Consider the following 22,213-nt stretch of genomic DNA (forward strand, 5'->3'; position numbering starts at 1 on the left):
AGTAAATTGTGCATCATTATATCTTCTTATTAGAGGAGAAATCGCCACAACTCGCGATGAATTGACCGAGATGACAAATTTAGATGGAAACATGGATGGATGCTTAGTTTTGCAACATGCAAAAAATGGGCCTAGTTTTGTCTACCCGATTGAATACTAGGCCTAGTTGTGTATGCATCTCTTATTAAATAAAGATAATTATGCTATAGAAATTATAAAAATGTTTGGAATGTTCCGCGGCTTTAATGTTTGCTAACAAGCCTACTAATACTAAAAGACAACTAGCTAAGTGGAACAAAAATGTGGTTGGGCATATCCAGAGAACTATAATTGATCTAAAGAAAAACCTAACTATTATGTAAAATTTCAGATGTCAATGGAGGTAATACTTCTAAGGTTCAACAAATAGAGTTAAGAAATGGGATGTTCAATAAATAGAGTCTAACTTTTGGATAAAAAAAGGTAAAGATCATTTATCCAATAATATGGATATGAACACTAAATACTTCAACATCATAGCTAACAAGAGACAGTCTAAAAAAAGAATTATGCATTCGAAAGATGAAGATGCATGGTCATGATGTCAAAGTAGAAAAGATATTGAAAATTTGTTTACCAATCATTTCCAAAAAATAATAGTACTTCTTCTTATCCAGTTGATAGCTATAATTTCATCCAACATATCAGTCAATGTATTTCTGAACAACCATAGTTTATAAAATCTTAGGGATTACGATTCGACTCTTACGATTCGCTACGAAATTTCCACAAACGATTCGAATGACAACTATTAATCAAAACTATTGTGAATGTTACAATTTACATTATTGACATGTGCGATTCACATTGATTCATAAATTAGACAAGTCTAAATATGTGCTTTCTGATTTATTAAAAATGTCTTTTTGGAGATATTTTGACTCGCACAAGAGCACAAGAGTCGAACTCAAGATCCATGTCCGACTAATTAAGTGCCAAACACTGATATGGACGCCAAATTGTATTATATATTATTCATTATTTATATTTATAATATAAATAATATATATTTAGACTTTTTAATCTATAACTCTAATATACATGTATATTTAGATATTTACCATGAATCTTCGATTCACGATTCAACATACGACTCGATTCATAAAAATGAAAAGTAATTCGCGACGCGATGCGATTCACGATTTAACATCCTTGATCAGGATAATGAAGATACTTCATATTTTAGAAGAAGTAGAAGAATCTTATGAAACTCTTATGTCCATGGAACCCTGGATTTCACCAGGTCCAGATGTTTTTCCACTTGAATTTTATCAAACACAATGGAATTAAATGAAACAAGATGTTTGTCATATAGTCCAAAATTTGAAAAATTACTATAATTAAAACAAAATGGAAACAACTAAAGAATCGAAAGTGGAAACAACAATACTACTATAATTTGACACAAATTACTAAATAAAAGAGAAAAACATGAAAAAAAAATATGCAAGATAAACTCTTTATCAAAGAATTATGGCCCGATTAAGACTCTATTATTCAACAATTATTAATTTCAAGATAAAACCTTTATATAAGAATTGTGTCGGGTTTAATTAAGCACTAGTATAGGAACGGGAAATGATACCACTAACCTGAATTCAACACCAAATTCTTTATCCATCAAAAAAAATGTCGTGTGAAACGCTTAGCTCTATTATACTGACGCCCGACGAGTTAGGGTTTGGGTTTGAACCCCAACGAGTCAATGTTACTTGGCATGATTCAGATGGAGTTCGATTCAAATATACAGGACGCCATGATTTATAAAACGTGTTTAGACTCAACATAAGAGTCTAAAAACCATGGTTATGACTAAAAGACCCACCTTTTCCTAGTAATCTCAATAATTCTTTCTTGTAATTCATTGCATTTTATCTTTTGACCCTCTTTCTCTTTGTTTTGCTCTGCAACTTTATCTTTTACATAGAAAGTGATCTCCGACAGAGAGTAGTTATCTTCATCCATTGGTGGTTATCTTCATCTTTTACATTTCTTTTTAAAACAATCTTCTAATTTTGTGCCCCGATTTTAATTTAGTTTAATATCCTGGTAGAATTATTTATGTAATATACATTTAAATGAAACAAGATGCAATATAACAATAGATATTGTAATATATTTTATTTGTGTTACGTATGGCAAGTTTGTGCCATTACGATTATCTTCATCCATTGGTAGTTATCTTCATCTTTTCCATTTATTTTTAAAACAATCTTCTAATTTTCTGTCCGTATTTTAATTTAGTTTAATATCCTGGTAGAATTATTTATGTAATATATGTTTAAATAAAACAAGATGCAGTATAACAATTGACACCGTAATATATTTTATTTGTGATACGTATGGCAAGTTTGTGCCATTACGGTTTCTCATACCTCCTGGAGGGCCTTCAATTTCGTTCAATCTTTTATTCAACCATCTACAAACGTGATGAACAAAGATTATAGAATTCGATGTTGAATTTTGGAATATTATTTATTTATGGAAGCATCATATCTTCTCGGAGAATATCCAACAAAATGGTGATAAACCAGTAGAAGATTTTAATTCCCCAGTCGGTTTACATATATTTAATACATAATTTTGTTTTCGATTTTTTTCGGTTCAAGTTTATTGTACTAATCAAGTGTTTGATTCATGGATGTAATTGAATATTATGTAATTATATTTTATTATTAATGAAGTTTGGGGATTTCATGCTCCTCATTCCTCAAAAAAAAAACATATTCTCTTGTGAAAAGGTGATGTACATGTCATACATTAAGTTTATTTAAAATAAACCAAGTAGAAATGCTATTCGGCTCTCTGAATAACACTCTATCCTTCCCACTAGTCGACGTGGAAGTCCACGTGATAATTTTTGTCGCACTTCATTCTTTGTAGTAATATTTCTTTTTATCTCTCCAACTTTTTGTTCATCAAAAGTTATTCTTAATCTCCAGTTTTCTGATCATCAGTTTCCATTCAAAATCTCAGAAAATGAATTGTTCATATGATAGAATAATGTTCTGCAGTTTAATCAATTGTTTCTAAAGGTTAATTCACTAATCTTCTATGAACTAATCATCTTCAATAAGAAACTAATACTAACCCAAAAATCATAATTTGAATCTTAATTTTGCAATACAAAATCTAAGACAAACCCTGATTTACACTATGTATCAATATTCATTGATAAAGGTTTTGTCTTGACATTAAGAATCTCTGAATAATAGAGTCTTAATCGGTCACTTTTCAAACTAAAAAAATTAAAGGAAGACAGAAATTACAAGTGAACTAGAATATAGACGTAGAGTTCGATTTTTTTGATGTGATTGAAAATATGGTTTTGATGTTGAAAAAGGGAAACGAGAAAAAAAAATGGGTTAGAAGGAGGAAGTTGTGGGAAAATTAATTTTCAGTTTGAATAATAATAATTAAGTAATGAGGCAGGTAATCAACTAAAAATTGAAATTTAGGGTTCTCTTCAAGATTATTCACCTTTTTTTGGGGGGTAAACCTCTATTATCCAAAAGGCCAAACCAAAAAATGGGACAAAAACTCAATTCACAGTCTTTAGTTTTGTTTCCACAATGTTGTTAACACAATTCTGAGATGATTTTCATTAACATTGTTAGAGAATTTCTCATTCGAACTCACAAGTGTTGTTATATTAAGCTTGTTGTCAAATTTAGTTGTCAAAACTATATCTTGATTTCTAGTCTACAATTAGTTAAGTCTCGGTTTAGGATAGTGTACTTGAGAAATGAACCAGTCATCATTTGCGTTCTACAGTTTGAAGGAGAAGATTAACCGAAGATTTTAGATAACTTCATCAATAAAAGGTAAGTGAAGACTAAACCACCTATTTCTCAAGTTATATTCACTTTTCTATTTTTGAGATGATTGTCAGATAACTAATTAAACGAGCTTGCATAGATAAGAATTTCGAGTCGAGAACTAATTATTTATTTTACGACTTTCTCGAAATAAAATGAGTAAGCTTAATGAACATTTGTTCATACTTGATCAAATTTGGTGGAGAAAGATTTATTGTTCGGAATAAAATAATGATTCAAAGTTTTCATTAGAAAATAGCTTGGAACAATGATATGTGTCATTGACGTTATTCAGGAATGTTTCGAATCGATTTAGAGAAATATAGAACTACTGTATTCGGAATACAAGACAGTGTTATCAGTTTTACAAACTGAGAAAATTGTTAAATGTCTGAGGCCGTATTACGTGTATTCGTAGACGTAGCGGAGTAGTTATATATCGAATTTCATATTTGTGTGATATGAATATTCGTATGCACATCATGGGAAAATATGTTTGTTTTGTGATCCGAATCGGTATGTATACTCTTATACAAACCATTGTTGAACTGTGGTAAGGGAACCGGGTTAAAATAATCAAACTGATATGCGAGCCAAAAATGTTTTATGTTCTAGAACCAGTTTCATACCCAAACCAGTACGCATGCAAGCTGAATGTTCCGTGAACTCCGGAACCGGAAAATGTCCTAAATTTGCAAACCAGTACGTGAAATAAAAAATTCTATAAACTCCAGAACTTTGAGTTACTGTAAAATTTTCAAACCAGTACGTGAACTGAAAAGTTCTGTAGAGTCTGGAACTCGGTGATTGCATAAGTGTGCAAACCGGTTTATGAACTGAGAAGTTCTGTTGACTCCAGAACTCGGTGATTTCATATATGTTTGCAAACCGGTTTATGAACTGAGAAGTTCTGTTGACTCCGGAACTCGGTTATTGCATATATGTTTGCAAACTGGTCTGCATACCGTGACTCAGCCGTTTCACGAACGGTTCAAGTAATTGTACTTTGTACATTTAAAAACTATGTCGATTATGATTAAATTGCAATTAAATTATTTCCTTGAAGTAATTTGCATTTGATAAATTCTCTAATTAACACTAGACTCATTTGATCACATGATTGTGACTGGATATTAATGTATTGTGAACATGAAAAATGAGTGTTCAGCTTTTAAGTTCAAATCGGCTAATTTCGGCTAACCATGTTAAACATAGTCTTTGTACACGGTTCGGTCACGGTTTACCTAACCATAGTGTATATCTTGTATACGTGAATAAGATTCAAAGCTTTCATCTAACAGTGAATATTGTTTGCTTGGTTCCAAAGCTATCTTAGCTTAAACCTAAAGAAACCTAGGCTTTGAAGTCTATATAAGGGGAAATCTTATAAACTGGATCTTTGAATCCTGACACTACTTTTTGGTGTGTCCTAGTTGTATCTAGAGTCATCCTCTCCAGAAATCCTTTTAGGGTTTAGCGACTACAAAGACTTCATTGAGATTCGTGAAGCCAGGTCTAGTTATCTTTTATCTTGATAACTTGAGTATCCTGATCTTGATTGTTTGTAGAGCCTTGCTCCATCAATCAAGATAGATAGTAATAAACAAAGTCTCTTCATACTTTGTTGATTCACAAGTTTTATACTTGTGAGGTGAATAATAATCTAGGATGCACTTCAGGTTGCATAAGTCCAGATTTTGAGGATAGCCAGACTTTTGTCTAAGTTGTTATCGATTGTCATCACATGAATCCATCGTTTGATCTGATCATCCGTTTAGATCGTAAATCAGGAAATCAATAATAGGTTTAATCTATGGGAGGCAGATTTGGTTTAAATTCTTCAATTGAGTTGAAGAAACTCTTAGCTGGTGTGAGACCGTCTAAGGGAATCAATTGCGCGTAGTCCTGCTGGGATTCAAGAGGCGTAAGGAGCACGACTGTACCTGTAGCGGCTAAATAGACTTTGGTGTTCAATCTAGACTAGGTCCTGGGGTTTTTCTATATTTGCGGTTTCCTCGTTAACAAAAGTTCTGGTGTCTATGTTATTTTTTTTTCTGCATTATATTGTTTATCTTTACAATTGAAATATCACAGGTTGTGCGTTGATCAATCACAGTAGGTAGGTCCAACCTTGTTTGCTGGATAAGACTTGATTGATCCTTGGACATTGGTCTTTGGTACCGTCCAAGAACTCTCTTTGTAGTTAGGTTCACGGATTCAATTATGTAAACGTTCTAACAACAAGAGAGAGAGATAGAGAGATATAACTTTAAGAACTTTATTGATTGAGTTTTTACTCTCGGAGTTGTGTTGAGTTTGTCAATACAGATTGCCTAAGAAAAAGTTGGTGGTGTATTTTGGTACCCCCGGCGTTTTCAAACATGATGCTAAAATTTTAGTTGAGGAAATGAAAATAGAATCTCGCAGAATACAAAAGAAGAAAGGAGAGAAACAAAGAGGAACTTTATCAACGAGAGGAAAAACATATAAAACAAATATATTGTACGTGGTTTTGTCTTTTTGTACTAATTAAGTTATCCACGTGGATCAGTGGGAAGAATATTTATTCAGAGATAACTTGGACGCGCACGATTGAGAATTGAAAAATTACAAGAACTTAATGGCTACATAATGGTTGTGCAGTGGAACCTTACTATTGCAATGGAGATGCAAGATGTAGCACATTCTAGTTTTCAAGAAAATGTATGATTATACATTGATTTTGGCCTCAGCCTGAGACTCCGTGTACAACTGGTAAGCTCTTTATGTTTGTACTCATCAGAAAAGTTCAAATGACTTGAATGACGATTACACATAGATGCAGAAATAGGAAATACCGAGTGATGGGAAGAATTAACTATTTGACCCTAAGGCCTAAAAAACAACTACTAACACATCAATACCTCAGTTTGAAATAAACACCAAATAATTTTTGAAACCAGTTTGATTCATCTAATTTCTTGTGTATTATTATTTTTTTGTTTTTTGATCTAAGATGATGAGTTAAGCAAATAATTAATTAGTAATATCATCTCTAATATTATTTAAAATAACTTTATTTCATTAATTAATCTTTTATTTCTTTGTCGTTAATTTTAAAAGTTCTCATATATATGTGGTATGTGTGGTATCACATATAAGATTTTTTCATTTAATGTTTTGTTATTTTCATTATATAATTTATAATAAATTCGTCTAGATGATACCAATTAAAATAAAGCACGGTATATATTGACAAATCTTATGTAGGAACTGTGTTAGGAACTGTCTTAGTGCTTTTTTCATCATGCTTAAATAAACTTCCTTACAACAAGACCTCAAGGAGAAAAAGAAAAGGTAAACTTATAAGGAGAGGAGAAACAGAAGAGTCCAATTTTATGCACTCTCCTTTGAATAATGTATACGTAATAAAAAATCATATTGGTTATCGATTTAATTTTGATATTAGTCTTGAATAAAATATTAACGATCAGTCAAAATTGATTAATTCTATTTTACAGTTGCTCAACCAGAAATCCAAGGGCGTCGATCAATTTGATCAAGATTGCATTCACAATGCTGGATACAAACTATTCAATTGGATATAATTTTAACAAAAAGCACGCAGACAGTTTTGGTGCGTTGATAAAGAAAGCCACTATATTATTCGAGTCTATGGGATTTGAAATTTCTTTGTGTTGGGTATAGATTCTCTAACTGGATATATTTAAAGAGAAGCTTAATTAATTAAGAACACATCTCTTGAACTATATATATTCCTTTAAGTCATATCTTATCATCTTATTTCCAAATCAAAACGCGAATATTAAGAAAAATATAATAAGAATATGAACTTTGTTGGTTTGCATATTCTTCGTTCCAAAGAAAACAATGTCGTCTGATCACAAGGGATCATATCAAAAGAATAATAATGGACATGTTCTTTGGTGGGAGACATATCGGTGCGATTAGTTATCTATTTCGTAGCCCAAAAACGCTATATTTTTATAATTAATAAATGTGAAATATCATTGTTAAAGTTTGAGATTAACACTAAATTACAACAATAATAGTTGCTTTTTATTAAATAAATAAAGATTTGTTATTTTGTTTTAAAGAATCAATAATAAGGTTAATTTGTCATGTGCAGACACTTTAAAGAGTGTGCAAAAATTAAACTCGAAAATAAGACAATTAAGAAGGGAAATGAAAATACTAATACAAACTAAACTATTTAGCACATAATATTAATCACAATAATAATTGTATCATAGAAACAATAGCTACTAGTTTACTACTATCTGACCAATAAATCGTTATCATGAGCACGCATCTTTCCCTGTGGGGTTGAGAACTCAACTGACGAAGGTTCAGAGTAGTTTTTGTTAGCATGTGGTTTCCGCATTGCAGAAGAGAAGATAAATGAAACAAATAAAAGTGATGAAAGAACATATTGGTTTAAAATGATGCTTCACTCACCTCATACCTCCTATTATGATAAAATGATCAATTAATGCTAATTTTGCACATGAGTGCACAATAGTATACATTAATATGCTTTTTGTCATTTCATAATCGTCTAAATTGGAGATTCCATTTGGAATGCTGAAATTTTTTCATAGATTAAATCTGAAGATGAACTTGTCAGCCATATTTTCTATGTTGGTAACTTTAAATGATAATACTACTTTTTTTGATGAAAATAATGAATAGACAAACAAGAAGAATGTGCAAAGGGTCTAGCAAAGGAAGCGAAACAACATAAATTATATAAACATACCCTAATTGAGTCCTGAACTTGCTAAGTACAATTGAACTCGATTTCCATCTAGAGATTCTCAAGCTTATACAAGATCCGTAGCTTTTACGTTAAAATCTTTACCAATTTTAAATCTAGAGTTTTTTTCAAAAAATTGTAATGACAATACAACAGCAGATGAGATCAGCTCCCAAACAATTCTTCATGACACTGATATACAATAGGATAAAACTAAGTTTTAGCTAGCTACTGCCTACTTAGTTTTAGTATACCTCCATGTTCAATTCTTAAGCACTAATGTATATTATATTTTGTGGAAACTTTGCAATGTAGCAACAAATCATCATTAGTTTTTTTCTATCGTTACCACAAAACACATGAGTTTTACATTTCCATCATTTTACATAGAAACATGTCAATTAAATTTAAATTTCCATGTATCGAGTAGTACTAGATTAACAAGCTAAATTTTGAAGGAATAGCAGATTACTAAATGAAATCTCTAAAAAAATCATTTATACCCACTTCAACAATTATTTTAGCATGTAGTGACTTAAATGAAATGTGGCTAAGTTTTTCAAAGTTTATATTCTTATATCTAGTAAAGAACCGATGAGAGGCGTAGAAGAACCAATATGAAGGATAACATCAGCAATATTATTTTTTTCGTTGCAACACAAAATTCTCTTAAAGTTCAATTTCCAGTTATCATCTGATGTAACATGATCTGCAACTCTAGAAACTTTATAGTTACAGTTTAAATAGACTAAACATCTGATAAAAGCAAGTTACCATACCAGTTATCATGAAAAAAAGAATCATTTATACCGGATTGCAGATTGAGAAAAAAAGGTCACGTGTTATATGTTTTGTTTCAGAATTTGTTCTCTAACATAAAACACTATAAGTAGAAGAAATTTTACAGAGGACCTAGAACGAGTAATTAGAACCACACTTATTTACGATGATATATATAGGGACCAGGGAAAAAAGTTGTCTGGCCTAGAATTTGGTTAGTTATTAAATTTGGCTCAAAGTATCTACATTTGATAAAATTACCCCCCTTATATTTTGATAAATTACTCCAATCGCCCTAGTTGAATAAGTTTTTATGCAAATTTCATAAGTTGGCGTCGAGAAGATATTTATAAGTTTGGATAATATAATATCCTATATCCATATCAATATTCTCCACTCCAAATATCCATCACCACTTAGCCAAGATTGCTTGTTTTATCAGTTTGAGGTTTATAACTCCTAACCTGTTAGAGCACTGCTCGGTCGAACTCGCAAGCGTTGCTATCTCAAGCTTGTTGTCAAGTTTAATTGTCGAAACTATAAGTCTTGATTTCTAGTCTACTTATAGCAAAGTCTCAGACTAGGATATAAAGTGTAGTTAAGCATTAGACTTCACGGCGTTCATCGATTGAAGAAGAAGAACTACTAAGGGGACCTTGTGGAACTTCATCAACAAAAGGTATGTGGAGACTTGAACTCATCTGTCACTCAAAACTCTATCTACTCTATCTCTTATTTGATACAGAAGTCGTATAGCTATATAGACTTCAATTATACACATTTGATATTTCGAGCTGAGTGTAACTCGCTTACATATTTCTCGAAATATGTGTTGGTAAGCTTTCGCTTTAACCAAGTTCATCTTATATTCTTGACGAAAGTCAAAAGATGATCATGTGAAAATCACCTGGTAACATCTTACATGATTTGTGTGAAACAATCATTTGATGTAGACTCGAAATGTTTCGTATTGATCATTCAATCACTTGAAAATTTCTTTGAAGCTAATAGTTTGTGTGACACAGTTATTCCCGTCTTCCGAGAATGTTTCAATGATTGAAATGGGGTTTAGAACACTTAACCATGATTGGATAAAGCATAGTATGCGTACTTGCATATACGTATTACCGTAGGTATATTCGTGGGAGACGGATTTATCTATTATCGTAGACTTTTCTGTGTGATACAGATTTCTTTATTAAAGTCTTCGACTTTGGGTCGTAGAAACTCTTAGTTGTGGGTGAGATCAGCTAAGGGAATCAAGTACGTAGCATCCTGTTGAGATCAGAGACGTAGGAGCATAACTGTACCTTGGATCAGTGTGAGATTGATTGGGTTTCAACTACAGTCCAGACTGAAGTTAGTTTGGAATAGGCTAGTGTCTGTAGCGGCTTAATACAGTGTGTGTTCAATCTGGACTAGGTCCCGGGGTTTTTCTGCATTTGTGGTTTCCTCGTTAACAAAATTCTGATGTCTGTGTTATTTCTTTTCCGCATTATATTTTGTTATATAATTGAAATATCACAGGTTGTGCGTTTTTCAATCAATTAGAATATCCTACCTTTTGGTTGTTGATTTAAATTGATTGACAGTTGGATATTGGTCTTTGGTACCATCCAAGTTATCTCTCTAGTATTTGATAAAGACTCGCAGATTTCTATTTGCTTGAGTATATATCAAATCGAGAGATTGAGATATAAACTCTTTGATATACTTTTTATCTAGATTGAGTCTGACTATCTAGTTGATTCTCTAGAAAGTATATTGGAGTTTGTCCATACAGATTGCTAAGCGAAATATTGGGTGTGGTTGTTGTACCCCCATTTTTTCAATTAATCCACTGTGATTAGGGCTAGTTCCTTATTCCCACGTTTCACCCTATCAACAGCGTACCCGTTTGCATACTGGCAAACACAGTCCAAGTCCGGCTACTTAGGTATGCGTACCCATTTGCATACTTGAGTGGGTTATGTTCTAAAATCGGTTTTTTCATGAACTAATCATTTATATAATAAGGAATGCAATCTTTTGCAAACCGTGTCTATAATGTTCATGAATTGATTCGAGTGAATGAAAATCGATTTTGTTTCAATTGTGTCTTGTATACTTCTATGAGAATATAAACAGTTGAACAACTCTAGAACTAGTTTCATTTGAGTCATTTGAACTAGTTATGGTTAAGATGAATAAGGTTGATATGAAAGTGTTCATATGGCTAACTTCGGTTAACTATTGTTGATCCAACAAAGGTGCACACATTTAGGTACGGTTACTCATATCTAACTGAAGCCACTTTTCATTTGTTTATAACAAGCTAAGTTCGATCTAACGGTTGAAATACATTAGCTTGAGTCTAATCAAGTTTTCATCTAACGGTGAATATTGAATGCTTTGTTACCAAGGTAACATTGATTGCAAACCCTGATTTGAAGATTATATAAAGGAGAACTTTAGCAACTGGGAAACCTAATCCCCTCACCTCATGTGTGATACTAGTTGCGTCTAGAGTCGATTCTCCTTTAACCTTAGGTTTTTCACGAAACCCTGTAGGTTAACGACTAGAGAATTCATTGGGATTGTGAAGCTAGACCAACTATTTTCTATGTAGTTGCGTGTTCAGATCTTGCTATTTTCTATCGTGATTGACTACTATCTTTTCTAAGAGTTGCTTGAGATTTAATCTCCGATAGGAAAGATAAAAAGTAGTCACAAAAATCTTCATCTCATTGTTTGTGATTCCACAATATCTTGTTTCGCTAAGATACGTTTAAGATTATTGTGAGATGATTGATATTACTAGGTTTTTCTTCGTGAATATAATACCGGTTTATCAATTGGTTCATGTTCACCTTGATTTATCAAAATACGGAACAAAACTCATAGGTTTATCCGTGGGAGACATATTTATCTATATAATCAGATTTGTTTATCAAGTCTTCGAATTTGGGTCATAGCAACTCTTAGTTGTGGATGAGATAAGCTAAGGGAATCAAGTGTGTAGAGTCCTACTGGGTGTGGTTGTTAGACCCCCGCTTTTTCAATTGGTATCAGAGCAGGCAAACACATTAAAGACCTTATAAGTCTGTGTTTGTAGCGGTCTGACTATATGGATGACAATAATATCTCTGTAAAACGTGTCACCAGAAATAAAAACTCTGTCTCGACAATGTCTATTAAAGAGAAATATTCGTCAATCTCAAATATTGAAGAACCCAGTGTTCTAACGAGACAGATATACACTGACATGTGTTATTCTGATTACCCTTCAAAAGAGTCTATCTCCGATGATAAAAGGGAAACAACTGAAGAGAGTGAACTGATTCTAAATCTTGTTATAATCCAAGCAGTATATTTAATCGGTTGAAAAATATTGTCAATGTTCTTCTCGGTATAGTAAGAGACTATGTTTCCAAAAATGCTGAAGTTTAGTCTTCACGTGTCTTACTTGAGGCAAGTCTCAAAAAGGATGCTTTGGAAATTGAACATAGCTTGAGTAAACTCTCGATTCAAGGATGTTCCAAAAAGTCCTCTATACCATATACTTCTTTTGCAACTGAGAAAGTTCCAGTTCCAGAAGTAAAATCGGAATCCCTTCCTATCGGATTCCTATCGGAAAAGATGTGCCTATAACTTCCTCTAACCAAGGTTGTTCCACATCACATGGAAGTAAGAAATATTCAAACGATGATGTTAAGTTTGTACTATCTAATCACCCTCGTGATCATAAAGTATGTCTCTTTTGTGATTCAAAAGGGCATGTTAAGCAAAAGAGAAACTCTAGTTTGAATAACAATTCCTGTGTTCGACTTCAACACACCGTAGACTTAATTCTCAAAGGTGTAACTGACATTCGTACGTCTAAACCAATTGGTTTCAGTACTCGCCCTGTGTATTCTACCATGAAAGTCAGTTCAATGATTTCCTCAAATGCTCAGAAACATAACAGACGACTCAATAAAAATCGTCTAAGAATAGATCCGGAATTCACTTCTGTCAAGAAGGGAGATATGGCTACTTTTGATGTGGACAAGATTTCAAAAAAAGGAAGCAAAAATGATGATATGAGAAATAACCTAAAGGTAATAATTAAAGGTTATAAGGAAATCATCAACAGACTGTCAACTTCCTCCAGTCGAAATTCTTCTGGTAAGAACTCAAACCTTGTCTCGTATTATGATGACAGTAAGTTTTATGATAATTTATCACATCAAAAAGAATTCTTTTCTATATTCGAAAGGAAAACGAGACCCAACCGTAAACACAGTTCATTTAATGAGCTTAGAGATCATACTTGTGTCAATCAATCACAAGGATTGAAAACTTACTCATAAAAATCCTGTTGAGTAAGATGTGTTAATAATCAGGTATACTGTTGGCAAAATTGCTTTCTGTTTAGTTGAGTTATTTTCTTATTGTCCATAGCTGAACTATTGTCTGCTGATATCTTTGCTTAAAGTTTTGGTTGTGTCTGATGTTGTTCTTCTTTTGTTTTTGTTGCAACTATGTTGTTTGCTCTAGATTATTTCTCTATAGAGATATAAAATTTATTGAGCCAAAAAATCTTGTGATAATTTTCACATAACAGAAATTCTGTCTTGTCGTAAAAAACACGACCGGTTGCTACCTTTGTTGTTGGGTCAAGATTGTGTTCGTACGAGTACCCGTGTTACTGTCACGAATCAATTTTTAAAAACCCTAAAAGTTACCTTCCCTAAGAAACCATTTAAAAACCAAAACCCTTGAGTCTCGTACGTATACTCTGGGTTATTTTGTGGTTTGTCAAGAATGTCTTCTTCTAACTCTAGCGGTTATGCAAATGGTTTTCTTGACAGAGGTATTGGTTTCCAGTCCAAGGGAAGGAAGAAAAGAACCCTAGTAGAAGATGATCATCCTAATGCCTCATGTTACTATTCATATACACATGAAGATGTTGAGAATGAGGATATGGTTTCTGCTTAAGTGGTTCATGATTTTCTTAAATATTTTGAGGAAGCAAAAGTTGCAAAACTGCAGCTCGTTGATACTTTGAAGAGTCTTGATGTGTTAAGAACTGAGTTGAAAAAGGTTAGACCTTGGTCTCATAAAGACACATGTTAAAGGTCTTCTCAATGAGGATATCTTCTCTGAATAAGAAGTAGATGTTGTTAATCACAAGCTCAAAGACCTCAAGGCTCGTGAGGATTCCGAAACGTCTATTTGATTTTAGTTCGTGTTTGGTTTTGATGGTTTAAGAGTATGTCCTTGTTCTTTAGCTTGTTGATTTTATTTTGTCTAGGAAATCTTCTTATGGGAATTTCATTCTTGTGTTTTGGGAATAATAACTAGAGTTTGGAATATCCATTATTGTGATTACACATAGCTATGTCCAACTTTTTTCATCTTTAATGTTTTTAGATTTATTTGCTTAAATTCTAAAGTTTGTTTGGAAGATGATTTTTGTAGTATTAATATTTATGGTTTTATATATTGTAATTTGTTATGGGATACGTGTGTTTGCGTCTGTGAACTATGATTGTCCCTTACGTGGTCAAAAGTTAAGTCCTTCATATGTCGATATGCAAGTATTGATAAAAGATTGAATGAACTTTTTACTTACAAAAGTTAAGCCTTTTATGTCATTATGAGAATATTGATGGAAGAAAGGTTGAGCTTTTGTTTACAAATATTATGTCTATGTCATTATGAAAATGGTGATGAGAAATACAATGAATCTTTGCCTATTCCACAGTATTGATCTTCCCTGATCCATATTTCTTATGTATGTACTGTGCGGCTCCGTAAGTTGTCTTATGTTGAGCATTTCCGATTAAATTAATCATGGGTTTTCTTGTGATTAATTTAATTGAGTATTTTGGATACAAATTCATATTCTTATGTGATTTGTGTTGTCCAAAGAAATCCTTCCTTTCTTGTGAAAGTAAGGTCGCTCTTGTTGTTCTTTCGGGAATGACATATTATGGGGGAGAGTTCTTAATTGAACTTGTGCTTAATTGCCAAATCTTTGTGGGGAGTGCAGATGTGGAATATTATAAGGGTTATCTTGTATCTCTATAATCTCCTTGATAAATCCATTTAGCTTTGGCTATATGATTGCATCTAAAAAGTTGATATGTACTTTCTTTTGGTCATGAAGTGTCTCTATGGAAATTTCATTAGGATCCAACTAGTTTTCGTACCTTTGCCAATTTTATTAAAAAAAAGGGGGAGAATTAATGTGTAGCTCACACTACAAATACATATGGTTTTTGGATCATTATGTGTGTGTGGGGGGGGGGGGGGGGGGGGGGGTTCCATGTGAGATGGAGTATTGACTAAGGGGGAGTGATACATATCACCATAGTATTGTTGTCGAAGTTGTGATACAATTGAACTTTGATGTTGTGTAATAATGCTATGACATTGTGTAAAAATGATTGTGAGCTTTTGTTTTCTCATTGTTATGGCTACGGACTTTCAACAACGATGATGTTGAACTTACAACCTTTGGAATCATTGGAGTACGTGGAAGTGACGAAGATTTCAAGTAATGTTGAAGAACCAAGAAGATCATGCATGTGGAAGAGAAGCTGCAAAGTTTATTTATTTTGTATTCCATATGTATTGATAGTTTTGTCACTAAAATTGACAAAGGGAGAGATTGTTAGAGCACTGCTCGGTCGAACTCGCAAGTGTTGCTATCTCAATCTTATTTGTCAAGTTTAGTTGCCAAAACTATAAGTCTTGATTTCTAGTCTACTAATAGCTAAGTCTCGGACTAGGATAGAAAGTGTAGTTAAGCTCTAGACTCCACGGTGTTCATCATGAAAAGACGAAGAACTACTCAAGGAACTGGTGGAACTTCATCGACAAAAAGGTACGTGGAGACTTGAACTTATCTATCACTCAAAAGTCTACTTTATCTCCTATCTTGAGACAAATGTCGTATTGCTATATAGACTATGATTATACACATGTACTATTTCGAGCTGAGTTTATCTCGCTTATCTATTTCTTGAAATATGTGTTGGTGAGCTTTCGCTTTGACCAAGTTCATCTTTACTAGTGACGAAAGTCATATTAAGTTTCAATTACTTGAAATCGATTTGGCGAAAAATAGTTTGTGAAAAACAACTATATAACGTCCTCTATGAATGTTTCAATGATTGAAATGAGAGTTTAGAATACATAACCATGGTTGGATATAAACATTGTGAGATAACTCATATGTGTGTAAGTCCAATATCCTTGAACCAAAGTATGCGTACTTTGCTGCTCAGGATAACCAGAACTAAAGTCCGCGTACCAGTATGCGTACTGTCGGAAGTTCACATCCCGTGAATTTCTGCTGGAGTTTGTGAAATGAAAACAAACTTAATCCGGGTACTTAAGTCCGCGTACCAGTATGCGTATTTAAGTAGGTTATTTTCTAAAAACAGTTTAATTCGTGAACTAAGACATTTATATTTTAAAGAATGCAATCTTTACAAACCGTGGCTATAATGTTCATGAATTGATTCGAGTGGATCAAAACTGTTTTTGTTTCGATTATGTCTTGTATACTTATATGATATCTAAGAAATTTAACATCTCTCTAACTAGTTCATTTGAGTCATTTGAACTAGTTGTGGTAAAGAAGAATAAGGCTTATATGAAAGTGCTCATATGGCTAACCTATGGTTAACTACCGTTGAACCAATGACTTGTACACGTTTAGGTACGGTTACTCAAACCTAAATGAAGTTACATTTCATGTGTGTATAACAATCTAAGATTCGATCTAACGATTGAAAGATATTAGCTTGAATCTAATCAGGTTCTCATCTAACGGTGAATATTGAATTCTTTGTTACCAAGGTAGCATTGATTGCAAACCCTGATTTGAAGACTATATAAAAGAGAACGCTAGCAACTGGGAAACCTAATCCCCACACCTCATGTGTGATACTAGTTGTATAAGTTAGAGTCAATTCTCTTTTAATCTTAGGTTTCTATCGAGATCCTGTAGGTTAACGACTTGAAGACTTCATTGGGATTGTGAAGCCAGACCCAACTATTTTCTCTGTAGTTGCCTGATCTGATCTTGTTGTTTCTATCGTATTTGAGTACAATCGTAAGATTAGCTTGAGATTAATTTCTCCGATAGGCAAGATAGAAAAGTAGTCACAAACATCTTCGTCTCATCGTTTGTGATTCCGCAATATCTTGTTTCGCTAGTCGATTAAGATTATTGTGAGGTGATTGATAATTCTAGGCTGTTCTTCGGGAATATAAGCCCGGGTTATCGATTGGTTCCTGTTCACCTTGATTTATCAAAAGATGGAACAAAACTCGTAGGTATTTGTGTGGGAGACAAATTTATCTATTCCTGTAGACTTTTTTATGTGATACATATTTGTTTATTAAAGTCTTCGACTTTTGGTCGTAGCAACTCTTAGTTGTGGGTGAGATCAACTAAGGGAATCAAGTGCGCAGTATCCTGCTGGGATCAGAGACGTAAGGAGCGCAACTGTACCTTGGATCAGTGTGAGATTAATTGGGGTTCAACTATAGTCCAGACCGAAGTTAGTTTGTAGTAGGCTAGTGTCTGTAGCGGCTTAATACAGTGTGTGTTCAAACTGGACTAGGTCTCGGGGTTTTTCTGCATTTGCGGTTTCTTCGTTAACAAAACTTCTGGTGTCTGTGTTATTTCTTTTCCGCATTATATTTTGTTATATAATTGAAATATCACAGGTTCTGCGTTGAATCGATCAATTGGTAAATCCAACCTTTGGTTGTTGATTGAAATAGATTGATACTTGAACATTGGTCTTTGGTGCCGTTCAAGTTAATTTCTCTTGTGTTCAATTAGACTCGCAAATTTCTATTTGCTTGAGTAAGTATTGAATCGAGAAATTGAGATATAACTCTTGATATACTTTTTATAAGATTGAGTCTGACTGTCTAGTTGATTCTCTTAAAAGTATATTGGAGTTTGTCCATACAAATTGCTAAGCGAAATATAGGGTGTTGTTGTTAGACCCCCGCTTTTTCACCAATGATTAACAATTTTGTGCATGGGTGCACAAGATAACAAAACCTGTATAGAAACTAAATTAGAACGGAGGGAGTACAAATTTTCACCCTTTGGAAGTGATCTTGTTTCCAAGCTAAGAGTCTAATATCAAATTTTTGCAAAATCGGATTCGGTATTGCTATGTATTTGATTTAACCATAAGAAGCAATGCCTGGATACATGAAAGGTAACACATCAATTTCACAACCAAGTTCAGTTTCCCATGAGTTCATTTCTGGCACATCACCTATCAGGATGAGTCTTTTCTTGGAAGTTAATTTTTAAGCATACAATAAACTTAAAACAATGTACGAAGAAAAAGTTAAGATATCCATCCTTCTTGCTATCAACAAATGGCATAGCAACATCTACACAATGCAGGTAATTAATCTCAATACCCTTGTCTGAAACCGAAAAACTAGTAAATAATTTCAGGTTGACAGCTTTATCAATGTTTTGGAGAAGCTCTAAATGGAAATGTTGAAGAGAATAGAAGAGGTGTGACACCTCGTCTGACTCCCCTTCTACTTTTAAAAAACCAAACATAAACCTATTCATTAAAACAAAAAAGAAATAGAGTATCATAATTGGAGAAAGCAAAAGAAAACAACTACTAAAATAATTTCTTATGGATGTAAATACACTATGAAAACAAGAACCAAACGATCTTTTGGGCACTCCATTTTTTTGGAGGCCAAAATTTTATGGTGTGTGCACTAGTTTCGGCTTAGAAAACTCAAGAACGGCTAGCCGAATTTTCATTTCGTGTTTTACAGATATGTTCAACAATGACGAGACTACTATATACACATTCCTAGCCAAACCTAAGATAAAATCAAAACATATATTTACAAAAAGTTCGGATAAAATTTTATTTTTGTATATTAACCGAACGTACATTTATAGAAATTTCGGCTAGGAAACTAGAAAGTTCGGGTAGGAATTTTTTTCCTCCTAAATATGCGAATGGTTCTTCATGTTCTTCATTTCTATCAAGTTCGGCTATTTCGACTAGCGTTTTTTCACAAAGTTCGGCTAGTAATCAAAATTTGATTACTCTTAGTTTAGCGATTACAATTTTTTTTCGCTAATGAACTTTTATCATATTAGATATACATAAGATTAGATTTATGTGATTATCACGCTAGTTATAGATAAAAATAGAGTGAAGGGTAAGTTAGTCATTTTTTCACTTTAAGAAACAGATGTCGGGAAAATGGTTTAAGCATTTCATGGTCCCACAAAAATGAATGGTGCCCAAAAAAAAATGATTCTAAAACAATTTCTTCGTTTTAAGACTTCATGGTGCACCTACACATTACGCCCAAAAAATGTACATTAGGCCCAAGGTGTGTGACCATATTCCTGTGTCGTAAGTCGTAAGTTCCTGTTGGTACAATGTGGTCTTAGAAATAGATATGAAGGTGAATCATGGACTATGAAGTAAAATACTTGTAAACAACCTTACTTTGAAATCATAATTCGTAGTTGTTATAATCTCATAATTTGGTGGTGAGAGTGAGAGGTATTAAATCTAACATTAGATGTATGTTTTTTGACGACCATTATACAGAAGCAAGGCAATCAAACCAGCACGAACCCACAACCACTAGGTTCTGCACACATTTAAACAGAGCCAAAGAGGAATAGGAGATTTTAGCACGTATACAGCTTAGGAGAAAGGCGTGGGGTGACCAAAAGGTCGAGAGGGGTTGCTTTGACATTAGTTAGCCCAGGACTCTCTGTCATATCGGTCGGCTCGCCTGACGGTGTTTTAAAATCAAAACCATGAATCAGACGAGCTAATGCCAAGTGCACCACTTGAAGAGCAAGTGATGTGCCAGGGCAAGATCTTCTACCACCACCAAATGGCATGAACTGGAAACTATGGTCTCTGCTAACATCCACCTCCCCACCGGCTAGAAATCTTTCTGGTTTAAACTCTGATGCGCTGGTCCAAACTTGGGGGTCACGTTGAACCTTCGAGATATTCACTATTAGTCGAGTCGCTGCTGGAATGTGGTATCCAAGAAGGGTGCAGTCCTCAGTAGATTCTCTAGTCATAATAGGACCAGGAGGATATAAACGCAGTGTTTCTTTGGTTGCGGCTTGTAGGTATAACAAGTTCTTGATATCCGATTCGTCGACTTGTCTTTCTCTACCTACGTGGATGTCCATCTCTTCATGGACCTTCTGCAAGATGTCTGGATGGTTCACTAGTAAAGATAGAACCCACACTAGAGTAACCATTAGAGTGTCACTTCCAGCCACCATCATAGTCTGACATGTAGCCTTGATTATTGTATCGGCATCAAAATTACTGTCTGACATTAACTTGGGATCCTTTTCAAATATGGACAGCATCACATCCATGAAGTCCTCTTCCACCGCCTCTTCTCCTGATCTCTTTTGCCTCTTAATTTTATGTTCATCTAACATTTTACTGAGTATACTATCAAGATCTTTTCCGGTTCTCTTCATCTCACCTTCATAGCCTCCCAGATCAATCCACCCGCGAAGAATTGGTATTGCATCTGAAGGCACAAACACAGCCACCAACCTAAAAAAGTTGGAAAGTGCTTTCTGATACCTCCTGCTAACTTCATCCTCATCTCCAACAAAACATCGCTTCCCTGATATCAACCTAAGAGACATACCCATTGTAAAAACAGAAAACCACTCCTTCATATCCACAGAAGTCTCACCACCATTGACTACTTTCTCATAGAGTTATTTTATGGATGTATTGGTCTCAGAGCTCCATACATGTTTTATGGACTCTAACCTCCTGTTAGAAAGAAGCTGTTGCACCACTATCTTATTGATTGCACGAAAATATGGTCCATATGGTGAAAACCCATACATTGCAGTATCATAACCCATGTGTTTCATGGCTGCTATTACCGTTGGTTTTGATGCCCAGATCTTATCATTGGTAGTGAAAATTTCTCTAGCTGCCTCCGAAGAACTTATTGCAACTGTTGGACTTGAACCGATACGAATGACGAATATTGGTCCATACTTGTCAGCCATCGCACCCAAGGTTTTGTGTGGAAGGTCTGGTCCTCCTAAGAGACGGAGATGACCAACTACTGGCCATGCACCTGCTGCTTCTGGTGGCATCGGCCTGGTATTATTCTTTTTCATCATTCTAACCTTCCTTAAAGCAGCCACCAAACCCAGAGCTGCAACCTGATAGAGTTCGAATATTGATCATAAACCCATTCTAGAAAAATAGTGCCTTAAAAAGTTAGGGATAGAGATGTTAGTAACTTACCATTGTCATTAACAATGCGTCGCCATTGATTGTGTTGCAGAGAGCTGAAATTTCAGCATATGCTTCCATTGATCTGCATCTGCTTCAAAACTTTTTTCAGTCTGTATGTTCTTTTTTGCCTGTCTGTGTAGGTTACGGAGAGAGTTGATATATATATAGAGAGAAAACTGTCTTAGGGTTTCTGTAAGAAAGAAAATCTGAAATTTACAAGTGAATTTCACTACTACTTTTATATGGTAGAGAAAACGTGGAGAGTAAGATAATAAACCTTGAAATACTAGGATTTGGGAAAGATAAGTATGCTAAATTTAGGAAAACTTGAATACCAAGTCACGGTTAGGATGTTGTGTTAACCACCCTCCGATCGACCTGGGAGTGGAAATTGAACTTGTCTATTCTGGGAAACTCACGGCGGTCGGTTTTCTGGAACTGATAGAATCTGTTGGACTCAGGCTTAGGGTTTTTTGAGAGTGATCTGGTCTTGGACCTTTGAAATAAGTTGGGTGAAGGGG

The 22,213-nt window shown here is 34.0% G+C and overlaps 2 protein-coding genes across 2 annotated transcripts; both read right to left on the reverse strand.

The window, feature by feature from the left end:
• Window positions 1–20,080: 20,080 nt before the first annotated feature.
• On the reverse strand, window positions 20,081–20,760 carry LOC113296199 (cytochrome P450 82C4-like). Its single transcript, XM_026544526.1, has one exon. The coding sequence runs from the start codon at window positions 20,753–20,755 to the stop codon at window positions 20,081–20,083; it is 675 nt and encodes a 224-aa protein (XP_026400311.1). The 5' UTR covers window positions 20,756–20,760.
• Window positions 20,761–20,771: 11 nt separating this feature from the next.
• LOC113296201 (cytochrome P450 82C2-like) lies at window positions 20,772–21,770 on the reverse strand. Its single transcript, XM_026544527.1, has 4 exons — window positions 21,702–21,770; window positions 21,210–21,616; window positions 20,911–21,068; window positions 20,772–20,839 (listed from the first exon to the last, which is right to left on the reverse strand). The coding sequence occupies exons 1-4, from the start codon at window positions 21,768–21,770 to the stop codon at window positions 20,772–20,774; spliced, it is 702 nt and encodes a 233-aa protein (XP_026400312.1).
• Between the last annotated feature and the right edge of the window lie 443 nt (window positions 21,771–22,213).

Source organism: Papaver somniferum, chromosome 7, assembly GCF_003573695.1.
Source record: "Papaver somniferum cultivar HN1 chromosome 7, ASM357369v1, whole genome shotgun sequence".
Taxonomy (NCBI): Eukaryota; Viridiplantae; Streptophyta; class Magnoliopsida; order Ranunculales; family Papaveraceae; genus Papaver; species Papaver somniferum.